Source organism: Pelmatolapia mariae, linkage group LG23 (genome assembly GCF_036321145.2).
Source record: "Pelmatolapia mariae isolate MD_Pm_ZW linkage group LG23, Pm_UMD_F_2, whole genome shotgun sequence".
NCBI classification, from domain to species: domain Eukaryota; kingdom Metazoa; phylum Chordata; class Actinopteri; order Cichliformes; family Cichlidae; genus Pelmatolapia; species Pelmatolapia mariae.
In genome coordinates, this window is record NC_086246.1 from 27,202,501 (window position 1) to 27,224,681 (window position 22,181).

At 40.8% G+C, this 22,181-nt stretch overlaps 2 protein-coding genes across 2 annotated transcripts; both read right to left on the reverse strand.

Annotated features, from left to right (window-relative positions):
- Positions 1 to 368: 368 nt before the first annotated feature.
- On the reverse strand, positions 369 to 7,931 carry LOC134620945 (transmembrane protein 182-like). The gene is made up of 5 exons (XM_063467304.1): positions 7,604 to 7,931; positions 4,489 to 4,585; positions 4,273 to 4,401; positions 4,051 to 4,188; positions 369 to 1,976 (listed from the first exon to the last, which is right to left on the reverse strand). Exons 1-5 carry the CDS (start codon positions 7,772 to 7,774, stop codon positions 1,708 to 1,710), a joined length of 804 nt encoding a protein of 267 aa, XP_063323374.1. The 5' UTR covers positions 7,775 to 7,931; the 3' UTR covers positions 369 to 1,707.
- Positions 7,932 to 8,094: 163 nt separating this feature from the next.
- Positions 8,095 to 17,590, reverse strand: LOC134620785 (actin-related protein 3). Its single transcript, XM_063467082.1, has 12 exons — positions 17,400 to 17,590; positions 16,964 to 17,019; positions 15,982 to 16,106; positions 15,785 to 15,895; positions 13,796 to 13,891; positions 13,392 to 13,499; positions 13,149 to 13,292; positions 11,307 to 11,480; positions 11,102 to 11,194; positions 10,897 to 11,022; positions 10,667 to 10,750; positions 8,095 to 10,258 (listed from the first exon to the last, which is right to left on the reverse strand). Exons 1-12 carry the CDS (start codon positions 17,441 to 17,443, stop codon positions 10,163 to 10,165), a joined length of 1,257 nt encoding a protein of 418 aa, XP_063323152.1. The 5' UTR covers positions 17,444 to 17,590; the 3' UTR covers positions 8,095 to 10,162.
- Between the last annotated feature and the right edge of the window lie 4,591 nt (positions 17,591 to 22,181).

Sequence of the window (22,181 nt, forward strand, 5' to 3'; positions counted from 1 at the left end):
CACATCTCTGTATCTTTTGCAGCTTTTTGTACCAAACTTTTCCTTACAGTCACCTTCCCAAACAGCCAGCCTTTTCAGCAAGGACTTCCTAAGCTTACCCTCTGAGGATGAGTGTCATCTGGACACCTGTCAAGTCAGCAATCTTCCCCATGATGCATGCTGCATGTATTTATCTAGACCGAGAGATGCACAGTATTTATAAGTCACAGAATATTCTCATAATTTTCAATACATTTGTTTAAATCCTTTTAGTTATAGGTCATAATTATTAAAATGGAAAAATGCTTGAAGAATTACATTTTTTTCCTAATGAGTCTAGAATTTATTTCAGTTTCCTAAATAACTGTTTGAAAACATCAAGCTTTTTGAGAATATTGACTTTTTTTTAGAAGAAGAAGAAGAATTACATTACTCACTGGGGGAAAAAAAGTTACTTTCTTGCAACATTGAGTAAAAACTCTGGCTAGTAACACACGTTAATGACTAACAAACCTGAAAGAGCACAAGGTTTAGGTCATGATATACCTTTAATGTAAATGACGCTTTTTGATGTGATGAAAATTGTCCTGTATGAACGTTGGTTTGATGCCCTCTCTTAACTTTTTATATTGTGTAATTGTATAATTTTTTCAATTACAACAAAAGAATGTATCAACAATGAGGTAAACAGTAATTCAAGCACACGCGATAGGATCACATAAATTAAAATAAAAACAAAATAAATCTCTAAGCAAAATGAGATCAGAGAAAAATATAATGGCATAAACCATTTGACTAGTCAATCAAATGTCACTGTATTAAAAACAAACACACAGTTATTTCTTTTTTTCCCCCACAGCAACAACACAATCAACATTTCCACTTTAAATCAAGTGGCGGCCATCTGAAAAATGAAGCCGACATGACTCAATGTTAGCTATACTGTTATAATGTTATGATGTAATCAGACTGTTATAATGCTCAACTTTACAGTAATTAAACAACAGTCCTGTTGAATGAATTTTCAAATAGGAGCTTGAAGCCTACTCAGGCAGTTGTAGCGATTAGCTTTCTTCGAGGCCTCACGAAGCTCAACATCTCTCTGTGTTTGTGGTCCTGGTGCCTTTTGGATAACTTTAAATCAACTTATCTGATTAATAATGCAGCCTGATTTAGTTTTGGCGAATTAAATTCTGGTATTTTTTTTAGTACTAATTAGCAGATATGTGCAGTTTATGAATGCAAGCTTACTAACCAAGCTAATCACTTAGCACTCCAGATATGGTCACTTCTGGCGCCATGATAACATTAGGTCTTCTAAAAGGAAAGTCCAAACGCCAATGCTTGACATCACATTGGTTATGTCCAGCTTTTATATACAGTCTATCATCTGAATGGACTGTAAACTGTATATAAAGGATGGTAACAGCATGAATATCATTGGCCAGGGACTCTTCACTTATTTCATGTAAGCATTTCTTTAATGCTGACAGTGTTGCTACACATGAGACAACTAAAAAGACTAAAAATCACAGCATTCAGTCGATGGTACAAGACAAAATCAGATTCGTCAGGAGCCTCCTGTGACTGATTTTAAGCCACAAACATTTGTTTTTCTTCTCAAGCATCATCAGCTCCACATCCGCAGCTCATCTACACGCCAAGCACACGGCATTTCACTCCAGACACGTGGAGCGGTGAACTTTTGAACAACTCGACTGTCTGTATTCACAGCTCATCTGTCGAAATCGCCGAGATTTTGTCCGTGCTGTCCAGCTCTTTACTCTCGATGCTTCGTCCGACCAGGACGAAGAGGAGGCCGGCCAGCAGGCAGAAGAAGACGGCCACCGGAGCCAGGAAGAACGAGGGGCCGTGCTGGACGCTGAGATGGAAAGACGGGCAGCGAGAGGCTTTCTGGTGGAGGGTAAACTGATCCAGAGTGTCCAGGACCTGGATCCACATCAGATACATCACCACCACGATGAACAGACACACGCCTAACAGACACACGGGAAACAGTGCAGGTCATTCAGCTTCTGATCTATATAAGATATACAGAAATAATAACCAGGTTTTACAGGAGAATCAAGAATGTAATGGGAGCAAAAATGCCAGACAACATCTGCAGTTTAAATATTTCTACTCATTTTACAAAACTTCTGTTACAGCCTTTCTCAGCTGATGTGTTTCTGTTAAATACTGTGTTGTTTGTTTTGTTTTGTCAGCGTGTCATCTACTACACTTTTGTCCTCACTCCGTGGGACACGTGTAAACCTGCAGGACAGGTTTTTACCAGTCAGTGGCACAGCAGGTCGTGTTTTACTGCCTGTTTTGACTGCTCAAAGTAAAACAATAAATCGTGCCGCTTCATAAGTACAAACAATGCAGTCATTGTGAAATTAGACTGTTTTTTCTTCAGTTTTTCCTCTGTGTAGAACAGGAAATTGGAAGCATGCATAAAAACATTTTACATGGCTATCTCACATGTTTGCCAAAGCACGGGAAAGGCTTTCCTCCCTTCTAATTTCTAAATTTTGCAACCTTACCAATATTTTCATACAAATGTTGGCGTGTTACAAAGATTTTTTCCAGTTTTTTTTCTTGTGTGATCTCTGCAGAAGAGGAAAGGATGTCCTGAGACTAAAGGTATTGATGATAGGTATTTGGGGTTAGCTGGAACCGCACACTTTCAAATTACATTCTTGAGATAAAAGTTTAGCCAAGAGCTTCAGCAAACAAATACACCAAAACAGGGAAACTGTTAAATGTGCAGAAAATAAAACTCCTCAAACACAACCTCCAAACATGTTCTTATTTAAAACTGAGGTTTCCTGCCAGCTACACAGACCTGGAGGCAGTGTTAGCTAACAAATGTGAACCTCTATTACATGTTACATTATTTCTAGTTTAAGTGATTTCTAGTTAAAATATTTGTAAAATATTTTTATTTTTTTGATACCACTAAAACTAATTTAATACTACTAATATTACTTTCTACATTAGTTGTAGTGTAGCTGAAAGCATTAAAATATTTTGAAAATAAAATTGTAAAACATATTTTTCTGAACGTGAACAATTTTTGTTTGTTTTGTTTTATTCCAAAGCAAAATCTGCACTAGAAACTTTGTGTTTAACATTCATTAATATTTATAATGATTTTTAGAAATATGCTACTTTACTTGAAAGGATTAAACTATTTAGAAATAAAATTTTAAGACATGTTTATGTCTTTGAAGTTATGCAAAATTTTATTTTATTTATAAATTCTTCCGAATCAGCTAATCAAAATTATTGCACATTATGCAAATTAAATATAATATTTTTAACAATCCTACATTATTTATCATAGATATGAAAGTACATATATATATTTTTTAATTAAAACACATTTTATCCAAACAAGTAAAAAAAAAAGGTTTTATTAAGGTGTGGTTAAAAAACTTCTGCATCCAGTCAGAAAAAGTGGCCTTAAATGAACAGCTACAGAGGGGAGGGTTTGCCCAGCATACGATAAATTAGGATTATTTTGATCTGTCAGTCATGCAAAGCTACTCAATTAGAGCAGAAGAACACAAATATGGAGGTGGATATGAGCAGTGGAGAGCCACTTTAAACAACTTAATGGCTAGGTTTGCTGTAGCACTCCTGGCCAGTCATAGAAATCTGCTATTTCAAAGCCAGAACACTGGCTTCACTGTGTAATGGTTTGTAGATTCACTGGGGAAGAGAAAGGTCACTGGTTCAATTCTAGCCAGAGACCCATATTCCCTTCAGACTGTGTCAGAAAGCGCATGTGGCGTGAAAAGATGGCAAAAGTACCTGCTGTGATGATCTCTAGTGAATAAGGGATCAGCCAAAAATAGTTCTCCTATTTCAGAGACAGATGGACACTGGATAAGAGGACTGTGACCAAAACCGTCATTACAAATGGAGTAAATTATACAATTTCTTCTTTTTGGGGGGCAGAAATCTCACGACATACTGTAAAATGTTCTCATGATAGTCTCCTTCTGAAGAAAGCTTCTGAGGATCTGTTTGAGAAGAAGCCTCCAATTCTATATTTAGCCTTACCGCCAAGCAGCTGTAGAGCCCCGCCCACTTTATAGAGCTTGTGGTTGGTCAGTGGGCCGGCACAGATGACAACAAATCCACCGATGATGATCGCCGCCAAACCCATGACGAAGAAGATGGTCCAGCAGATCCTGAAAACTGAGGAAAACACGACAGCCAGTCAGTGCTTAGTGCTGTTGTTACAGTAACAATGTGCCGCTTGTATAACAAAGTGATGCCAACCAGTGGCCGCATTGCGTTCAAAAGGCTGTCCGGGAAACTTGTGCGGCTCCTCCCACAGCTCCACTGGCTTGTTAGCAGGAAAAGGGAAGAGGAAAGCGGCCTCGCACACTTTTGGTAGAGGCTGGTTTGCTGAAGAGGGGGAAAAGGCAGCTGTCACAATTAAAGGTTCACTGTGTTATTTTTGCCATTTATAAAACATGTAATGAAGGTTCTCACAGATCCAAAGGTCCCATATTGAGTAATCGTGAGAAAAGGCCGTGTAGGAGCACCGCCAGAACAGACCTTCATGGAAAATGGTCACACCCTGCGAATTCTGTCGGATCAGAAAACAACATCTGATGAGAGCTGTGGAAATAAACCCTGTTTCTGACCCGTGTTTGGAGCCAATTTTAATGAACACCTCAATGAATTTTACTCCAGAGCCACTCATCTCCCGGGTTTCATTACAAGAATGTGTGGATGACGAACAACATCCAAATGCAGTGAGTACTTTCTGGCAGGGAGATGTTTAAGTTATGGGATACAGCATATAAGAGGCAGGTTTAGTGTGTCAGGGTAACCAGAGCCTGCTACAGAAAAAGACTGGGGGTCCATCAGCTGCCAGCAAACAGACACATTTGAGGAAGTTTGCACCCAGAGACCCTCCACTGGAGCTCTTCTAGCTTACACTGAAAGAGGATCATGCTCAAAAACATCCTGATGGGATTGGCATTTTTTTATTTTGTGTCAATTTGATCTTCACAGAGTCTCAAATGAATCTAGAGTGCATGATAATCAAGTTAAAGCAGCTAAAAAGTATAAGAAGAGAAAGAATACTGAAATTTTAAGCAATGCAAAAACTATCAGGACAAAGGACAAAAGGATATCAGTGCAAGAATAAAAGCCTGATCATCTGAATGCAGATCCATAAAAAACTGCACGTGTGGTCTGAAGGGAGTGGTGCAAAAGCCAACTGGGGGAATACTGCAAGTTGGCACACTGAACTTTGTGACCTCATCTTCTCTCATGTGGCCGAAATTTGATTTTCCCTGTCCATTCATTTAAGTCTCAAGTAGCACCATCCAGAGACACTATATGTAAATATTCAATTTGTAGGTCTACAACTACAAAGTGAATTTGGAGAAATTTAAAGTCATATATAACTTATCTGATGCACAAGTACACTATATGTCTATTTTTCAGCCCCTTCTCATGCACAGGGTCTAAAATAACATCTGTTGTTTTGCAAATGTGTAGGGTCAGTGGTGTGAAAATGCTTATTTTACCCCAACATCACCAACTAGCCAGAAATGCAACCCATGCTACACAGTATATAGGACGTGCTGTGGGCAACCCCACAAAAATCAATTATGGATGCTAAATATATTACAGGGTTGCTTAGGAACCAGAGTGTTAAATATCTGCTAGTCCAGTGCAGTGACAAGGCAATACGTAACAGTTCTCAATTTTGCACTCCTTCACATCTTTCCATGACCTTATGATGTTTTCCATCAAGCTAAAGGAAAACTGATTAGCAATAGAAGCTATGAAGTCATTTGCACCAGAAAAATGCTGTAAAATGGCAAAAATTTGTCATCATGTAAAGTCCAGAAATTTTAATTAAAATACAGAAAATTTCTGTATTTTGACAAGACAGTAATTTAATATAAAGTTGTTATAGCTTTAAATGTACATGAAATCTTCTCTTTGTTTTTAGAAAACAAATCTATATTAAATTATAGAAACCACATTTCTGCATCTGTTATCTAAAACTGAATCAAATTTTAGACACGTGTTTACATTTTCTAGTCCACTGTCAGCAACAAAGCCTCATGCAACAATTCTCAGTGCTCCTCATGATGTTTACAGGACAGTTACAGGGTTATTTAGTTATTTATTTTGCTCTACTGTGCCCCCTGTGCCTGAGGGGGCGTACACATAGGACACCAGAGACCACAGAAAAGACCATTCAGCAACTACGGGTTGCTGCTGCTCTCGAAACGAAGCGGGCGGGTCCAAAAGTTAAACTTTTCTCAAATTTGAGGTGCACAATTGAAGCGATTACCAATGAGAGCGAAGAACACAGTTCACATGGGTGTTACAAGGTTACCTAGACAACAAGAGCCTGCACCTGGTCCACTAGCGACATGACAGCAACAAAGTGATGTGTAATAAGCAGCCTGGCAATGGTGATGAAGGTTACTGTGACAAAATAATGGCATCATGTAACATGTTGACACATTGGTTTGTTATATTTACTCTGTTATACTCCTATTTTAGCAATATTTTGCTCTTTCAGTCTTTTTGGTTACAAAATCATTTTATGTTTGTGTGCAGATTAGAAGTGTAATGCTGTTGCCATATGTAATCCAAGTACTGGCCTCTAGTCTCTAGTCCAGTGATTTCCATGCAGTGGTAAAGGTTTGCCACGCCCCTCAGCCCAAATCAGCTTTAGGGAGAGCTAATGGAAAATCACCAGCATTGCACTAACATTTGTCAACATTTATTTCTTAAAATATAATAAAATATTATACACACTTTGGTCTTTTAAATGGCCTGAAATATGAGAAAAAAATTAGATTTGTGTTAAAAGATGTAACAATCTTTTGATCTTAGCCATCCAGGAGAAATCTGGCTGGTGCAATCCTATACTGAGTGTTTTTATTTTTATTTTTTTGTTAAACCCATAAAAAAAGGTAGCACTTTGGGCACCAAATATTTTGCATGAATAAAAAAACAAAAATTCCTGTATTCCATTAAAATACAGTTGCAGTAGCTCAAAAATTTACATGAAATCTTGTGTATTTTTACTTCTTTTTTTTTTTATAAATTGATGATGTTCACTCAAATTTTAGATACAAATTCACAGCATTAAGCTATAATTTAAGTTTTATCTAATAAATAAACATATTTTAATGTGGAAAAATCTGTTTTTCATTTTTTTTAAATTACAAATTTTGCGTATTAACAGTTTTCCATGTTATTTATGTTAGTCATTCAGTCTGTTTTTGTAACTTTGATATTTCATGTATTTTAAAAATAACAGGAAAAAGTCAAAGGACAGTTTATTTTTTCAGTGTGGTGACGATGGCTTGTAGTGTCCTATTTGACTAATTAGCTTTGTTTAGAGTGTTTCCACTGTTGTTTATTTCCCTTTGTTACAAGATGTTAATAAACAGTATGGCAGGTGGCCCACACTGATCATTAAATGTCAGAGAAACACAGCAAACACAGCACTTTACCTATTTCTGTTTTAAATATGCATGATAATAAATACATCTTTACTCATAAACTACTTTTTCTTAAAAGGCATCACATAAATCAACTCGTCGCTCCTGCACAGTTCAAATACCTTCACGTTGCTCTTCACGTCTCTCAGGCTGTGTTCTCCGGGGTTGCTGCAGGACTCTGCAGCCAGCAGCCAGTACTCAGTCCCACAGGAGAGAATCAGGAAGAGAAACCCTGTTGCTCCAAAGAATAAAGCAAAGAAGAGGAGCACCTTCAACCTCAGGCTAGACGACATGTTTAAATCTTTCCAGATTCCTCCGTCCGGGTGCTTCTCTCTTTTACTCTATTAACATGTCATGTTTAAAAAGTCTGATAGACTCCTAAGAGGCTGGACATGTTGATTACGCATGACACTCTACACAGGGCTTCCCTTTTACTGCTGACCAATCGGGCACAAGAAGGTGGCTGAATTAAAATAAATGTGCACCATATGCTGGAAGGGATACAGTTACAGAGGCCAGGGCTCAGACACACATAAATAGGATGGGTACATTTAAAAATAGAAGCAAAGCAAACAACATAATAAAGCCCGAAACAGAGAAATCAACACGTGAAGAAACATCTCCTTGGCGTTTATTGGAATGCCAGCATTGAAATCCAGATTTGGTACAGTACAAGGCTATCCAGTATAACTGAGATCTAGGCAACAGTGACAGTCCAACAACAGTCATTCAAACTGCATGTTCATATATTAATACGTTTTGTTTTTCCTTCAAAGACGGGTTGTTCAAGAGATGATTAATACAAATGGGGGGAAATTTAAAAAAAGAGCAAAGCGGTGATGATTTGTCATAATGCTGCAGGAGGAACCAGGAAGAAACAAACACGAGCAAATCATTTCATGTAAATTCAAATAAATATTTCTTCCAGGTACTGAGGGTACTTTAAAAAAACAAAAAAAAACCAAAGGAAATGGGAATGGTCAGTTTGTTTTGGTGATTTCTATTTTTTTTTCCTTCTTTTTTTTAATGCTTGCACCCATTTGACTATCATAAAGCTGCTGCAAAGAAAGGCTGCCTTTGGGGTCACTTAGAAAAAAAGCTGTCCTTGAAAGAGAAGCTCTGAGATTTAATTGTTTCATCACAAATTATTAATAAATTTAAATGGAAGCAGGGCAGTGCGTGCTATGTGAGTAGCTACCATTTACAGATGTTCCCTGATTCCTCACAGTTAGTGAGAGCAGTGACTTTGTCCTCACAAGGAACGCACATCCAGATTATTTCATTGCACTTTATACTGCACGTATTTGGGAGCCCAGCAATACGCCCGTCAAATAACAAGTGGATCAGATGAACAGTTGCTGACACAAGCCAAGAGCACATGCACATACAGAGGCTCCTCGAATTATTAAAATATCGATGTAGGCTCATGCAGGGTCTCGTTTTCAGCAAGCATCGCTCCTTTATCACCCAGCAGAACATTTTGTTCTTGTTAAAAGGTTGACTGGTCATTTAGATATGTATTTATAAAAACTTTTCCAATGATGATTGTAAAGCTGAAAGCTGTGCTGATTAAAGAGGCAATAAATCTGAATCATTATAGTCTTGAAAACTGCAGAAAAATTAAACTGTCATACAACAGTGTGTACTATCCCTTCACAAACTGGAACAGTGTTACTCTTACAGGTACCACTTAAAGATGCTGCCACCTGAGAAGCTGTGAGACTCCTGGTATCTCAGCCCTAAGATGCACTTATTTCCAGTCAGTTATGCATTCACTTCAGCACCGGTGGCTGAAGCCAGATTCGGCTTTTCGAAGAAAGGATTAGTACACACCACAGACTGAAATCTTCCAGTTCTAAGAACGAGAACACTCTAGGCCTTGTTTGTTTCCACTTTAACTTTAGCTGACCCCAAACGATGATGCCCCAGACATCGATAAAGCCAAACGCATTGCTTTTTAAATCAGCGGGACAGTTTTCAGTCAGGCTAGAATAATTAGCGGCCTTTTAACATGCTAAATTTGAACTGGGGAACACTATTTGCCACTAAAAGAGGAGTGATGGTTACAGAAAATGGACCCAAGTATGCCTACAGAGTTATTTATACATTTCTGATCCACTTCATGTTACATGAGATTTAAAAAAATCGAATATTCTTTCAAAAAGAAGAAAATTTCAAAGTGACTCCAAGCTTTTGAGTAATCACGTAGCAAAGGATGATGTGTTTCTTAAAACAACCGTTACACTTTCAGTTTTTAGAGTACAGAACACATACCACAACCCAACCCATATAAACAGAAGTGCATTTATACAGGACTCATGTTGATTAATTACATTTTACAACCCTGTGAGGATAGAGGAAGTACATATATGAGGCACGCAGAAATTAAAGATTTATCACCTATCATTATTATTATTATTATTATCATCATCATCAGCCTACTCGCAGTAAACATTTTATCTGAGGATCCTTTGGGCTGAGTCACCTCTTTCCTCTAATTTGTGAGGATGCTGCCACTCTTTTGGCAGTTTGTTTGGTCCACTGTAGCTCTATACAAATAATCTGTCGGAGCATCCGTGCAAAGGCTGGAGGGACTTCCACAGCACGTGAGGTCTTGCATCCTCCGTTTTTTGTTTTTCCTCTTCTTGGCCTCCCCTGAATGCACTCTCTCTCTCCATCGCCTAAGACATGACTCCAAAGACGGGGTTGTGGCGGCAGATGCTCGGCCCGATTTCCTCGTAGTCTTTCTTGGTGTGGCACACTTGGTAGAACTCGGGCTGCAGAAGCAACACACAAATGTAACAAAGCAAACTTAAACACTGAATAACATTTTGGAAACATCACAGTGTAAACAAATTCAGGACTTAAATGTTGCAAAAGAAGCCTGTTAGCTTTCTATCTAATGCGCACCTTCATATAGGAAACTTACAAAATAAGTTCTTTTATGTACTGGATACCTAAGAGAATACATATTGGATAGTTCAGCGGGTATGTACTGGGTAGTAAAGCGAGTAAGTACTGGACAGTTAAGAGAACACATGGGTAGTAACGGTGTGCATATATTATGGAGTTAAAAGGGTACAGCTTACATCACTAGAACTAGAGAGTGTAACTACAGAGTATTTACTACTATGATGAAAACATTGATTGCAGTGCAAAAGTACAGATGTCCTTGAAATACTCACAGTAGATGCCAGCATTGATCCTCCGAACCAGACAGCGTACCTCTGCATGTGATGGGTGATGACTTGCACATCGATGGGCTTGGGCTGCAAAACAAAGATGATTTGTGCTCAACAGTTTACTGAAAAGCCTGGAGGCTTTGGAAGAAAGCTTTCTTCCGTGGAGCAAAATGTTTCACAGATTTATGTGAAGCTGCCTGTATCAGCTCCTCGTGCTACTTCTACCCCCTTACCTTCAACTTCCCACCGCTCAGCTCTTCACTTATTTTCAGTCGTGCGTCCACAGTCCTCTTCAGGTCCCTCTGCAGGCGTCTGCCAAAGTCCCTGAACATGGTGGAGCCTCCGGAGAGCACGACATTCTGTGACACAACACAAAATGATTACTGCTATGTGCTGCGTGTCCATGTATCAAACAGAAGCAGACAGGTGTGTGTTTACCTTGTAGAGAGGACGCCTGACGTCGATGGGACAGTTCTGGATGACTTCATCCACCACCTCTGAGATGGGCTGGGTGAAGTCTGGGTTGGCAAACTGGATGAAAAAAAAAAAACATTTAAAGTTAGAAAAAAAAAAAAAAAAAAGAGTAAAAATACAACAAAAAATTAGAGGAAATGTGAGCAAAGCGTGTCCGCGTGTTCTGTACCTCAGGGTGGAAAAAGATCTCAGGGCCAAGGAAGCGCTCGTACCCAACGTCGATGGTGAACTCCTTCTTGGTGATGGCGTTGACGCCTGTGTACTGTTTGATCCATTTGCTGCCGTCTGTGTCGTACTTGTTAAACTCTTTAACAAGGTCAGGGCACACATAGCTGAACCGCTCCTAAAAACGCACAGCACAAAATATTTGGCAATACTGTAAGACAAATACACATGGAACTAAACAAACAACTACGAGCTTCCTGTTTTAAACCTCTGGAATGAATGGAGAGGCTAGCAGTTTTCAGTATAATTCAACTATGGTTTCTACAATCATTTTATATGAGTGCTTGATGTTTGTTGTATATTTGCTGCTATGACAACTCAATTTCCCTCTGGCATTAATAAAGTTTCTCAGATTCTGATGCTTCTGATACCACACTGACCTCTAGTGGCCAAACTGATAAGTACATGACAGAAGCAGTACAGCAATCATCTGTCAAAGGTATCACTTCCTTTTCTGCCTTGTTTTCTTACAGACTGCATCTTGAGTTAGTTTCCATTTATAAATTAAAATCTATACAACAACAATACCGCATGGACAGGACAGCCTCACAATGACTCTCAAACTGGTGCTCATGCTGTTTGCAACGACACAAAAGGTGTCCTCGTGAACAGAGGCCCAGTTAAACTCTGTCGCTCTAAACTCTGTTACAGAGCTTGGCCAACATGCCCCTGCAGTTAGCTACAGAGATGAAGCAATCCCTCAAGTTGTGTGCCAAGGCTGTCACATAATCCTCCCGGTTTGTCTGCACTCTTGCTATGACCTGCCAATGCCTCTTTCAGTAACGAAGTGCCAGCTTTAAGGCAGGAGTGATGACAACAGAACAGCTGCACCCCTGATCTTTTACCTCAGCAGTACTCGCTAAGAAAATCCACAACCACAGAGCCGGGCTTTTGTGTTTTGATTCTGAGCTCCTTGACTGAGAGACACCTTTCTATACGCCTACTCATCTACATGGACATGGAAATCTGGTACTCCATGGCAAATGCCAATCAGTCATCACAGAGCAAGGCAGTGAGCACAGGACCCACTAGAGGGTCCTCAGGTGACCCTCATGAAGTCAGAGACATTCACACTAGTGACCTGCTGGAGGTCATTTTATAGCTCTGACAGTGCTCACCCTGTTCCTCCTTACACAAAGCAGCAGATACCGGTCCTGCTGATAGGTTAAGGCCCTTCTACAGCTCTGTCCAGCTCTCCTGGAGTAACTGCCTGTCTCCTGGAATCTCCTCCATGCTTTTGAGACATAGCGAACCTTCTGCCAGTGGCACATATTGATGTGCCATCCTGGAGGGGTTTGACTACCTCTGCAACCTCTGTAGGGTCCAGGTGTCGTCTCATGCTAGCAGTAGTGACACTGAGACTAGCCAAAAGCAAAACTACTAAAAAACAGTCAGAAAAGATGAGGAGTGAAAAATGTGAGTGTCCTCCAGCTGTAAACCATTCCTTTGTTGCGGGTTGTCTCATTGTCGCCTCTCTAGTGCTCCTGTTGTTAATTTCATTGACACCAAAGCAGCTGAAGCTGATGAGAAACCCCCTCTGCAACTGAACTGACCCTGCTTTATTGTCCATTGTACTCTGCACAGCAGCATAATTTCATATTTATTAAGACTTTAACCTAGTAACTGAGACCATGAACTCATCAGGAAAATCTTTACTCCGATCCAAGATCAACTGAAAGCCAGGCTCACCTTCCCATATATTTCTATACAGTCTGGCTGCTTTTATCGCCCCCTGCTGGCCATTAGAAAAACCTGTCTTTGGTTGGTAAACATGAAGCGTACTGACCTTGACAGCTTTAGCCGTCTCCAGAGACTGCTCTGGAGGAATCCCCACCTCTCGTTCCCTCAGGAGCTGCTGGATGAAGTATGTGATGTCTCGACCGGCGATGGGGATGTGCTTGATGCAGCTGCCGATGACGTAGCCTTCAGCCTGGAACATCACAGAGCAAAGGTTTAGAGCTCCAGGGAGCAGAGGTGAGGCTGGGAGCTAAAAAGCAAATAATAATCACAAAAAAGACGTGACACCGACCACCGGGATGACGTGCGTGACCCCGTCTCCGCTGTCGATCACCGTCCCCGTCAGCGTTCGCTCTCCCACCTGTCTGGATGTCCAGGAGGCAGCCAGCGCCAGGACAGCCTGGGGAAGAAAAAAATAAATCATGAAACATAGGTTTACGCTCAGGACACTCATGTGCATTTCTATGAAGTAAGAACAACCCAAACAAATTGTGAAACATTGAAAAAGAAGAAGTGAAAACCCGCATTTCCCCATAAAACATCCTCGGAATCACATTCTCAGTCAAACACACAAATCTAATTATACGCACGCAGCTCACACGTCTGAGCTCAGTGTTTGAACCAGCTGTGAGTGCTGGGTTTGAACTTTTAGGGATTTGTTTCCAAAACTCAGAAAAGCCTTTACAGCAGTCTTACCTGAACAGCAATGTAGAGGCCGGGGACATTGAAGGACTCGAACATGATCTCTGCTGTGTACTCTCTGTTTTCTGGTGTGTTGAGGGGAGGCTCTGTCTGAAAAGGGAAGACAGAAGATTTTAGGCTGATCGTTCACACGAGATGGTCGTTGCTATTATTGTTGTACTCTTGATTCCCTAGCAGTTTGTATTGAAAACAAACTCTCTGCAGAGGAGCGGACACGTCTGACAGATTAGAGAGGCGAGGCTGAGATGGTTTGATGGTTACTCGGCACAGCTCGACTTTTAGGGGTTTCATTAGGCCAGGGGTCCCCAATCCCAGTCCACGAGGGCCGGTGTCCCTGCAGGTTTTAGATGTGTCCTTGATCCATCACAGCTGATTTAAATTACCTTCTCAACATGTCTTGAAGTTCTCCAGAGGCCTGGTAATGAACTAATCATGTGATTCAGGTGTGTTGACCCAGGGTGAGATCTAAAACCTGCAGGGACACCGGCCCTCGTGGACTGGGATTGGGGACCCCTGCATTAGGCGGTAGCAACTGGTACCAATTACATTTTTAGTGTCCGTTCAGGCAGGGGCTCCAAGTGATCCGAAAATGTGATGTCAACATACTAAATGCCACCGATTGGCCAGTTAGTGGCATCACTCGATGAGTTATGAAAAGTCTGTCTTCCTCATGAAAATCAAAACTGAAATGGCTCCACACAAACCCACAATGTGGTCCCAGAGTCTGTCCACTGTTATGTTGCTGCAGTAAGAGTCCTGTCAGGGACTAGAAAGAAAGAGCAGATTTCTCCTGTATTGGCTTCCCTTCATTGGCTCCCTGTTAAATCCAGAATTGAATTCAAAATCCTGCTCCTCACATACAAGGTCTTAAATAATCAGGCCCCATCTTATCTTAATGACCTTGTAGTACCATATCACTCTATTACAGCGCTCTCACACTGCAGGCTTACCTGTCGTTCCTGAGTATTTAAAAGTAGAATGGGAGGGAGAGCGTTCAGTTTTCAGGCCCCTTCTCTGTGGAACCAGCTTCCAGTTTGGATTCGGGAGACAGACACTTTCTCTACTTTTAAGATTAGGCTTAAAACTTTCCTTTTTGCTGAAGCATATAGTTAGGGCTCGATCAGGTGACCCTGAATCCTCCCTTAGTTATGCTGCAGTAGGTGTAGGCTGCTGGGGAAGCTTTCTCACTCACTGTGTGTTAATAGACCTCTCTGCATTTAATCATTAGTTATTGTTATTCTTTGGCTCTCTTCCACAGCATGTCTTTTGTCACACCTTCCTCCGTCACCCTCAACCAGTCGCAGCAGCCGGCTGCACATCCCTGAGCCTGATTCTGCTGGAGGTTTCTTCCTGTTAAAAATTAGCCTTTCCTTCCTTTTTACTTTCGCCAAAGTGCTTCCTCACAGGGTTATATGACTGTAGGGGTTTACTCTGTTCTATTATTATAGGATCTACCTTACAATATGAAGTGCTTTGAGGTGATTATTGTTGTGATTTGTGATTGTGTCGCATACAAATGACGTCACAGTACTTCAAGCCGTGACACTATAACAACTACACCCAGGGTGCTCAACTGTAATGTAATGACATGTAATGGAAAACGACCAATAGGAACAAGAGGAATTATTATATTATTTAGGTCGCACAAGTTTCACAACACTGAGACCACTGAGACAATTTGATCCCGCAAATATACTCGGCCGACCTGAGCGCAGTCGTTGATTCAGTCGGACTTCATTTTTAGGAGTGTAGTGAGGTTTCTAAACTGTCTGGTCAATTAAATTGCAACAACAGGGAAAACTGTTTTGACAACTTTTGACTTGATTTCAGCCTGTTTGGTCTCTTTTGAGCACATCTGTATTTTGCCCTCTAGGCCACAGTTAACAGAAGTTTGTGTTTGGTGTAGAGAAGAAAAAAACAGAGGAGGGGCCCTGCCTGCTGGTTAGCTCTAACTACCATTAACGCACAGTGCTCTGGTCTTACCAAAAGGAAGTAATGGTCTTCAGGTTCTGCCCGCAGATACTTGAAGATGATCTGCTCCATAAACCTCTCCATCAGGTCCCAGTCTTCCACAATCCCGTGACGGATGGGCCACTGTGGACGTAAAGAGAGAAAAACGGCATTAATATCGATCCTCAAACACAAATCTGACTCAGCCCCCACGTCAGCGTCCATCTCACCTTCGTTGCATACGACGGTTTATCGATGGCTTCGTCCCCGATGAAAAAATCCAAATCATCGACACCCTTCATCATCCTGCGCTGGGCCTGGTCTCCGACCTTGGCTGATTCTTTGATCGCAATACCTGCAGACAAACGATGTAAACTGTAAATATTACGGGTGGAAGGAAAACAAAAAATTGGTACAGCACAGTACCAAATATATTTTATTAAATAACTATGAACAACAGGATTGATCATGCACTTACATCCTGAGATAACATTAGTCGAGCAAACTTAGATTCAATCAGCTCAAGAAAAAACAAAAAATCATCCAACACTGGACACAATTAGCTTGGCAAAGATATTTTAGACACTCAGTCACACGAGTGGAAACGGGACAGCTGCTTCCTGTCTAAATAGTTGCTCAGAGTTTGATGGCGTCGCACACTCATGAGGTCACCACAGCGGATCAGCTACATGTTCTCCTTCACCGCATCCATGAATGTGATCTGAGGTCTTGGTATTAAACATCCTTTGTCCAACTTGTGATCTGTGAGGTACATCTAACCCACTCCCTTAAATATATGCAGACCAATCATGCTTACAACCAGAGTCCCTCCCTACTAGAATTTACATTATGAGCCAGGAAAAACCTGCTGTGGGTGCGTTGATAAGAAAATATTGTTCCAATATGATGCCAGCCTTACGGAAACCAGTTTAACTGCTCTGGTACATCTCTAGGGTGAAAGGAAGTCGGCCTGAAACTGTTAACCTGCATTAAACCACACAGAGGCAATCCACACTAAACTGTTGGTGTTTATGCAACTTTACGAATAATGCAGTTTAGTAATAAATATGCTCTCTAACAGCATCCCAGCACGTAAATAAATCCACATGTTCGACCTTGCCTTGTGTTTAAACTAGTTTTAGGTCGTGTAATAAAACTTTAGTGGTATTTTTTTTTTGGAGGGGGGTGGGGGGGGGGGGTCTGTTTACTTACATGAAGGCATGATGAACTGTGGCTCTGTGTTTCCTGCATATCCGAGCTTCGTGTACCTAAAAGGGAACAAAATCAGGGATATAAGACACTTTCTCCAGGCTGGAGCGAACGTAAGTGTGTAATATGAGGGCTGCTTTCTCCAGGAAGTAACATTAGCTTCAGCGGCTAGCAGCAGCAGCAGCTAACAGCAATGACAAAGCTTAGGGAAGAACAAAAAGCCTTCAAAATAAAGCAGCTGGAAACTTTGGCTGGATTTGTGGCATTAATGCCGACTTTACCGACGAGCTCAGAATAACAAAGAGGTGCCGAGGAGGCTCTGAGCAAAAGCCCGCAGCCTGAAGGCTGAATAGGGCGTTAGCTGAAGTTTGACAGTCGCTTATGTGGTCAATGAAAAGCAGGCTAACGCTAACTAGCCTTTTATTGTGCTCCTACTCACCCCGTACCGCAGTCAACAACACAAGCCGGTAGCCGACCAGCCATGCTTGCTCTCCTTCAATCTGTCCACGGAGAAGTAAATGAGGCGCCCGACACAAGCGGAGAGATCAACAACGGCTGAATGAAATCGCTGCAGCCTGAATGAATAGCAAAATAGCAGCCGAACAGAGAGCGCTTCCGGGTGCGGTGGAATTTCTTCTAGTGCATAGTCAGCAGGTTCAGACGGGCAACTGTGGCCCCAAGTGGACGGAGACTGCAACTGCAACAGTAGAAAAAAATAGAATAGAAGAGTAGTTGAATAGCCCCTTATTGTCGTTGAACTTGTCGGTGATCCACACCAACTGTAAATAGTTAGACAACAGGAATATCTTCTTGATGCATGCTCAATCGTCCAGGTAAGTAAATCCCCAAAAGTTGATTCTGTTCATCTTGTCGTACCGTTTTCAGTGGGAGAAATGTTTCGTCACTCATCCAAGTGACTTCTTCAGTCTCAGCTGACTGCAGGTTTCCAACCTTATAAACAGTACATTTGCATAATGACTGAAACTAGCACCACTGAATGAATGAATGGGCTGGGAGGTCAGTTCCCTGATCAATAATATGCAAATTCTGATGACTATTGATCAACAACCACTGATCAAAACTCAATGATCAAAGACCACTGATCAATGGCCATGAGTACGATTCACAGAGAGTTGGGGAATGGCTCCAATCACACAAAGGGCGGGGTCTTATTTGGCCTTCTGTTTGGATTAGTGGCTGCGGTCGTCACGTTTCACCCACAGCGTCCGCCTGATTGAGCCCCTCTTTGTCTTCATGTTCAGCTACCTTTCGTACTTAGTGGCTGAGCTGTTTGCCTTATCCAGCATCATGGCGTAAGTGCAGTCCAGACACGACAATGTTCACAGCTGAGAGCAAAATGTAAATAAACCTGCACCCAACATTTAGAGTGGGAAAGTGTCACCACAGTGTGAAAAATCATCATGCGACATACATAAGTACTGTTAGTAAAATAACAATAAATGTAATTGATGACTAGTTTGGTGTTCAAGAACTTTCCAGCTCCATATTTTAATTTTAGACTGTACTAGAGGAGCTTTGCATGATTAACAGTTCAAAATAATCCTTATTTATCTGATGCTCAGCCTTAGGGGAACCACTCAGCTATTTCAGCTCCTCTTCCTTCAAGACAACTTTCTTCTTATTGGCTGCCCTCTCAAGTGGAAGGTTTAAACATCAAGTGGGCGGGGCTTCTGTGCTCACAAACAGAGCTGTATGTCACAGATGACCATGTTATGGATGTCTGTTTTAAAAAAAAGACTCACACAGAGCCAAAAATAGAAATGATTGAGTGCAGTGATCTCATTGTTGTATTAAAATACACAGTTTGAGATGATGGAGATGATCAGAAGATGGTGCACTGTGGTCATAAAGGGATGGACATGGTCAGTAAATATACTCAGGTAGGCTGTGGTGTTTAAACGATGCTCAGCTGCTGTATCCCATCTGCCACAACTATGCTACATATAGAGTCACTTAAATAACCTTTCTTCCTCATTCTGATGCTCAGTGTTATCTTCAGCAGGTCACCTTGACCATGTCTGCATGAACATCACCACAGGCTGGGTGGTCATATGCAAAGTTAAATCCAGCAAACAGGGATTTAAAGCATAAAAACATTATAGACTCTCTGTTGTAAAAGAATCATTTTGAAATGCCATTAAAATTGGCATTTTTAGCTAATTAAATATAATAAACACAAATGTGAATTTAAAGCTTGAATAATACTTTGATATGACAGTTTCTTAATAATCAGGTAAACAAATGCTATAGCACCCCCGTGTGGCCAAAAAACAATGTAAGGTTCAAAAATCTGTTATAACCAAAATAATATTTATATATGTATATATAATATAAATATTCCCTCTCTTTTTGGTAATGTTTCATAACACTTAGTTTGTTGTGTTAAAACCTCTAAAGTTTAAATCTTTATTTCTGTTATTTTTGCACATTTTCCCTTTTATTTTCTTTCAGTTTTAACACATTGAATCAGAATCTGATTGGTGGCCTCTGAGATATTATCCTGTGTGGACATAGCTGTGAAAAATAACCTTTCACATCTTTTTCAGAGTCATAAACTATTTTTTTGGGTTTGTTTTATTGTCCTCCCTGCAGCATTGTTGTATGTGCTATAACCACAAAGTACTACATGGAGGAGAATGTATCCCAGAGGTTCTGCGCCACCATTCACCATGTTGTCAAGATGCTGTCCACTGTCTCCAAAATAAAACCTAATATATATAAATATATATGAATAAGTCACACAATAATCAATAATATTACTATTATAGAAGGATGGATGGATATGTTGCTGACATGAAATATATGTAACATCTTTCTTTTTTCACTTTGAATTTGCAAATTGAAATAATAATTAGAAAAAAAATAAGAACAATATCATCATCATTAATATGAATAATAACAGCATGAATTTGAATTGAATTGAATTATTATTATTATTAATATTTGTCTTTATTATTGTCTTCATGCTGCTGTAGCATGTGGTGTCTAAACGTGTATAATGTAACTGCAAAGAGCAGCAAACCTGTGCTGTAGCGACCTGTGCTTTCTGTGTGAGCTCGATTTTAACGTGGACTTCAAACATTTGCGGTGTAAAAAGTATCCAGCATTTATTCTTTATGTTGTCTGTCTTTGCAGGTTTTCCCCATATCAAAAATAGAAAGCAACCTCATCTCACTCTGTTGACTCCACCAGATAATATCAGTGATTTAGGTCCCATCAGAAGCCAGACAAATTGGTGCCAGCCCTCCACCGCAGCGCGGAGGCCCACTGATAAAGACGATATATGAGCAGGAATGAGCTTTAGGGCTTGATTCTGTCTCTCGAGCACCTTCCCACATTAAAGCCAATCCTATGTCCCGAGAACATCGGCCCTTTGTCCTCAGGCAGACTCATCACTCACACAAGAGTCTCTTCACCACATAGTCTCCCATAAAGGCCCTTGGCTCTGCAGCCTCTGATAGAAACCGTCCTCTTCTCGTTCCTGTGGAGTCCAGCTGCTTAATGAAAAATCTCTATCAAGAACTGTGGCTGAAGCACTTTGTTTCATCTCTGTCAGTGGCAGCAGAGCAGTAGCCATTATTGAAGAAGGACTTCCCTACATCAAATAAAATAAAACAGCAGAGGCGTGTTTTCTCCTACTGAGGGAAAAACAGCATTTCTGCATCACCGTGAAACAACAGAACTGTACCAACGGGGTAAATAGTATTTAAATTGTGCTAAAGAGCTTTTAATTTAGAATGCAAAGGAAAAGAAAAATAGGTTTTTGCAAGGTTAAACAGGCATGTGGAAGATAATCCCACAACCCAAGTGCACTGCCTAATGTCCAAAATCCCCTACATTTGTATTTATAGTCTATTTTTGTCCTGCTTCAGTGGTATTTCCTGCAATGCATTTGTAACACACGCTACAACTCTTCCTGGAAGTCTTTCCACAGGTTCAATGTTTATGGGACTTATGGAGCGTTCCTTCAGAAGCACATTTGTGAGGTCAGATACTGATGTTGGACGAGAAGGCCTGGCTCACAGTCTCCACTCTAGTTCTTCACATAGGTGTTCTGTTGGGTTGAAGTCAAGTTCATCCACACCAAAATCTCTCCTCCATGTCTTTATGGACCTTGCTTTGTGTACTGGTGTGCAGTCATGTTGTAACAGGAAGGCTCCATCCCCAAACTGTTCCCATAAAGTTGGGAGAAAAGGTCTTCATTGCTCTCCAATGTAAGGCTTGGATATATAGAAGCCGTAAATCACCATGGCATAGAAACCCATTCAGTCAAGCTCTCTATCCACTGTTCTTGAGTTAATTTGAAAGCGACATGAAGTTTGGAGGTCTATAACACTGTGCTGACCCCACTCTGCACTCTTATAGTGTGTCATCCAGAGCTTCATATTTTTGTGTGTCACTCTTTTGAATACTAGAGGGCACCACTGCTCACGTTTTCAAGGCCTCCCACCCTGAGAGTGCTTCACTCACTGGAATCACACAAAGAGCAGCTTCTGCACCTTTTAAACAGCCTCCGTTAAATGCAGGGATTTTTTTTTCTTTTTTAAATTTTTTTTCTACTTGGCCCTCTTTGATTCAGCTGCTTCTCTCTGCTGAGGTGCAGAGTGTATTTAACACTCGTCCGATGCTTGTTAACGTCCTCACAGCCACAGATTAATCTCCCCCTTTGCGCTAAATTGTGTTTATTGGCCCCACTTAGTGGAATGGAGATTTGTGTTTGTGCTCTAAAGTGGATTGGAGGGAAGCAGTTTGTGTCAGCTTGACTGCCAAGTCATCAGATTCAGGATCATTATTGGCTCTACCCACTTTCCAGGCCTGACGGTGTAGACAGTGCAATCTGTTAATAGAGTCTCGTCTTAATTTAAGGCCCACAGCTGGGCTTTGATTCGCTGGTTGCAGCTAATGGAATTTAAGGAGGTTGGACACACTGATGGAGGGTTGCTCTCATTTAGTTTAACTACGTGTACAGTATCTGAGGCTAATTGACCCTCTGGAGCTTTTCTGATCTCGCTGTCCTCTCTTCGTCCTGCGATCTGTACCTCCCACACCAGAACTGATCATTTCCTTCTCATTTCCAAACAACAGTAAACAAAAGTAGATGAGTTGAGGTCCCTCGTCAGCTTGAGTATTTCCGCTGCCAGAGTTGTACTGTGACTGCGTCATTAGAGCAAGGCAGAGGAGGGCCTTATTATTTTTAATA

Bases quoted from the DNA above. Each gene is read 5' to 3' on its own strand.
- LOC134620945 (XM_063467304.1), bottom strand. From the start codon at position 7,774: ATGTCGTCTAGCCTGAGGTTGAAGGTGCTCCTCTTCTTTGCTTTATTC. The intron at 4,402-4,488 runs GTGAGAACCTTC...CCCCCTCTTCAG, and splicing joins AATATGGGACCTTTGGATCT to CAAACCAGCCTCTACCAAAA. The intron at 1,977-4,050 runs GTAAGGCTAAAT...TGTGTCTGTTAG, and splicing joins GGCTCTACAGCTGCTTGGCG to GCGTGTGTCTGTTCATCGTG.
- LOC134620785 (XM_063467082.1), bottom strand. From the start codon at position 17,443: ATGGCTGGTCGGCTACCGGCTTGTGTTGTTGACTGCGGTACGGG. The intron at 15,896-15,981 runs GTGAGATGGACG...TTACGTCCACAG, and splicing joins AACCGTCGTATGCAACGAAG to TGGCCCATCCGTCACGGGAT. The intron at 11,481-13,148 runs GTCAGTACGCTT...GTGCGTTTTTAG, and splicing joins AGACGGCTAAAGCTGTCAAG to GAGCGGTTCAGCTATGTGTG.